This window comes from Chanos chanos, chromosome 10, assembly GCF_902362185.1.
Source record: "Chanos chanos chromosome 10, fChaCha1.1, whole genome shotgun sequence".
Classification (NCBI taxonomy): domain Eukaryota; kingdom Metazoa; phylum Chordata; class Actinopteri; order Gonorynchiformes; family Chanidae; genus Chanos; species Chanos chanos.
Window position 1 is genome coordinate 1,232,501 of NC_044504.1, and position 2,500 is coordinate 1,235,000.

General features: G+C 49.7%; 1 protein-coding gene across 1 annotated transcript in view; it reads right to left on the minus strand.

Moving 5' to 3' along the window:
- Window positions 1-1,803, minus strand: part of wipf1a (WAS/WASL interacting protein family, member 1a) — a 5,386-nt gene extending 3,583 nt beyond the window's left edge. The window contains exons 1-4 of the mRNA XM_030787051.1: window positions 1,743-1,803; window positions 1,251-1,380; window positions 638-784; window positions 1-450 (exon numbers count right to left, since the gene is read on the minus strand). The exon at window positions 1-450 is cut by the window's left edge and continues 240 nt beyond it. Coding sequence (XP_030642911.1) covers window positions 1-450; window positions 638-784; window positions 1,251-1,380; window positions 1,743-1,790 — 775 coding nt within the window. The 5' untranslated portion in view covers window positions 1,791-1,803. The remainder of the gene's footprint in view (window positions 451-637; window positions 785-1,250; window positions 1,381-1,742) is intronic.
- Window positions 1,804-2,500: the final 697 nt, after the last annotated feature.

Genomic DNA, 2,500 nt, shown 5'->3' on the forward strand with positions numbered 1-2,500 from the left:
TCGGTGGTTTGTTATTGATGGACGGAGGAGGTGGGGGCAAGGATCCCTCCCGTGAAAAGGACGGCCGATTTCCTGGGGGTGGGGGAGGTGGGCGGTCATCTGAGGGGTGATGGCTGTGTATGGAGGGCAGCGAGGGCCGGCCGCTGGACGGAATGGGGGGTGGGCCACTCCCGGGAGTTGGGGGCATGCTGGGACGTCTACCGGGCATGCTGGGAGGTTGGGAGCTGGGTGTGGTGTGTGGGGGTCGACCTCCTCCAGGTAAGGGAGGAGGACCTCTGGTCTGGGGGGAGCTCTGCGTTGGGCGGGCAGCAGTGGGCACAGGTGGAGCTCCCCTTCCTGTGTCCGGGCGTCCTGGAGGAGGGCCCGGGAACCGAGGCGAGGGTCCAGAATTCGGAGTGGGCGCCGGGAACCTCCCTCCTGTGGATGGCATGGGTGGTCTGGCCCTAGAGTCTTCAGGAATGAAAGAGATGCACAGACTTACATGCATATACAGACAAAACGTTGTTTACAGAGGGGCTTACGAATAAGTGTGTTGGAAAGTTCCTTAAAACAGTGACAGTGTCGCCCATCACAGCACCGGACGTAGACTGACACAGCTTTGTACGGCAGTACCGGAATGTGTCGGAGTGAAATTTACCGCTGGGATCTCTGTTCCCTGCAGACCTCAGTCTCGGCATCCCTCCCTGAAACAGACCGCCCAGGCCTCCCGGAGCCCCGCCTCCAAACCCGCCCCCTCCTCCTCCTCCTCCACCTCCACCTCCACCTCCGCCTCCGCCCTTAGGCTCTGTTAAAACAAACATTTATTAGTGACAACAGCGATCACATACACATACATTGTGACTCAGCTGCATTACGTTGATCTCATCAGTCTGTGTGTCTTTTATATAACGATAACACAGAGCTGCAGCTATCAGGTGTCTATCTCTGGCTTCTGCTTTCTGCAGCCACAGAGGGCAAAGACAACTCCACTGAGCGCTTATCCCTCACTCACCAAGACTCCTCTGGAAGTGTCAAGTCTAAAAACAATGAGATTACAGACTGCCGCTCGTGGTGCATTCTGGGAACTGTTGTAAAAGTGTTTTCGCTGTTTGTTTATTTACTAATATGTTTACTTATTTACCTGCATAGTCCTGCCTGTCAGAAAGAAAGAAAGAAAGAAAGAAAGAAAGAAAGAAAGAAAGAAAGAAAGAAAGAGAGAAAGAAGTTAACCCATACTGGTCTGACAGACAGGTGTGAGGAGTTTGACTCACTGTCCAGGGCTGGCGCACTCCTGTCATTGGTCACAGTCTTCTTCAGTCGAGCTCCTTTGGATATGTCTGTCAGTAAGGCATTTCTGTTCTGCTGCTCTGATTTGTTCAGATTCGGTTTCTCTGTGTTTGCCTGGAATTAAGCCCAATGGAAAGACATGTCAAAGTCCTAGATGTAACCAGTCATCACCACTAGATGTCACTGTGGAGTCGGACTGGTTAAAGCCATGTCTCATACCGTCCAGCGCCAGTGTGAGACATGACTTCGTTGTGCTTGTCTGAAAAGCCTTCTCATTGAGCACCGAGGACAGATGAAGAGCACAGGGACAAACAGATTAGAATTCAGCGTTCAACAAATCTTCTACTGTGTGATCATATGAGATCACAGGAACAATATGTACACTGCTCCGATCTCATGTCCACATGCGGACTCTCACTGTGTTGTTTTTGTTTAAGTAGTCCCCTTCATTCCGTGAAGGTGTGAAGCCAACGTACCGAAGCAAAAGTAGGAGGTGGAGCAGGTGGTGGAGGTGGACCAGGCATCTTCTCGGATCTTCTCTCTCTCTCTCTCTCTCTCTCTCTCTCACGCTATACCTGACGGACTGAGCAAAAACAAATTAAAAAAAAAAAAAACAGAACAGAGCAAAAGAAAGAGAGAGAGACCAGAGTGGATAGACAGCGTCCCAGGCAGGCTGATGAACGGTTTAACATTCTTTACCAGTAGAGTGAGTTTGGTATGGTCATCTCAAGTCTCTTAAATGATAGTGTTTATGATCACTTCACAAAAACATATCTGTGCATGTATGCACCGTGATTAAACAAATGCAATAAATGATCTATTCAAACTCTGACATGCTCTCTTGGTACCTCTCTGTCTTTCTCTGGGTTTCAGCATTCATACTTAATCAATCAAGTATTAGTAGATTCAAGGGGGGGGGCAGTGGGGGTAGGGGTGGGGCTGTGTTGCTGGAGCAGTTTGTCTTGGAGGAAACAGGGCAGGAAGTGACAGAACTTTCTAGAAACAGCTAGAGTGTGTGTGTTCTCATATCCAAACTGTCCACAGGCAGCAGACTTAACCTCCACCACACCACTGTCTCATCACTTCTTCCCCCGCTCTGTGTGTGTGTGTGTGTGTGTGTGTGTGTGTGTGTGTGTGCGTGTGTGTGTGTGTGTGTGTGTGTTAATGCAACAAATACAGAGCTATAATGCATACACAAACATATCTGCATGAACACATACACCTCTCTTTCTCT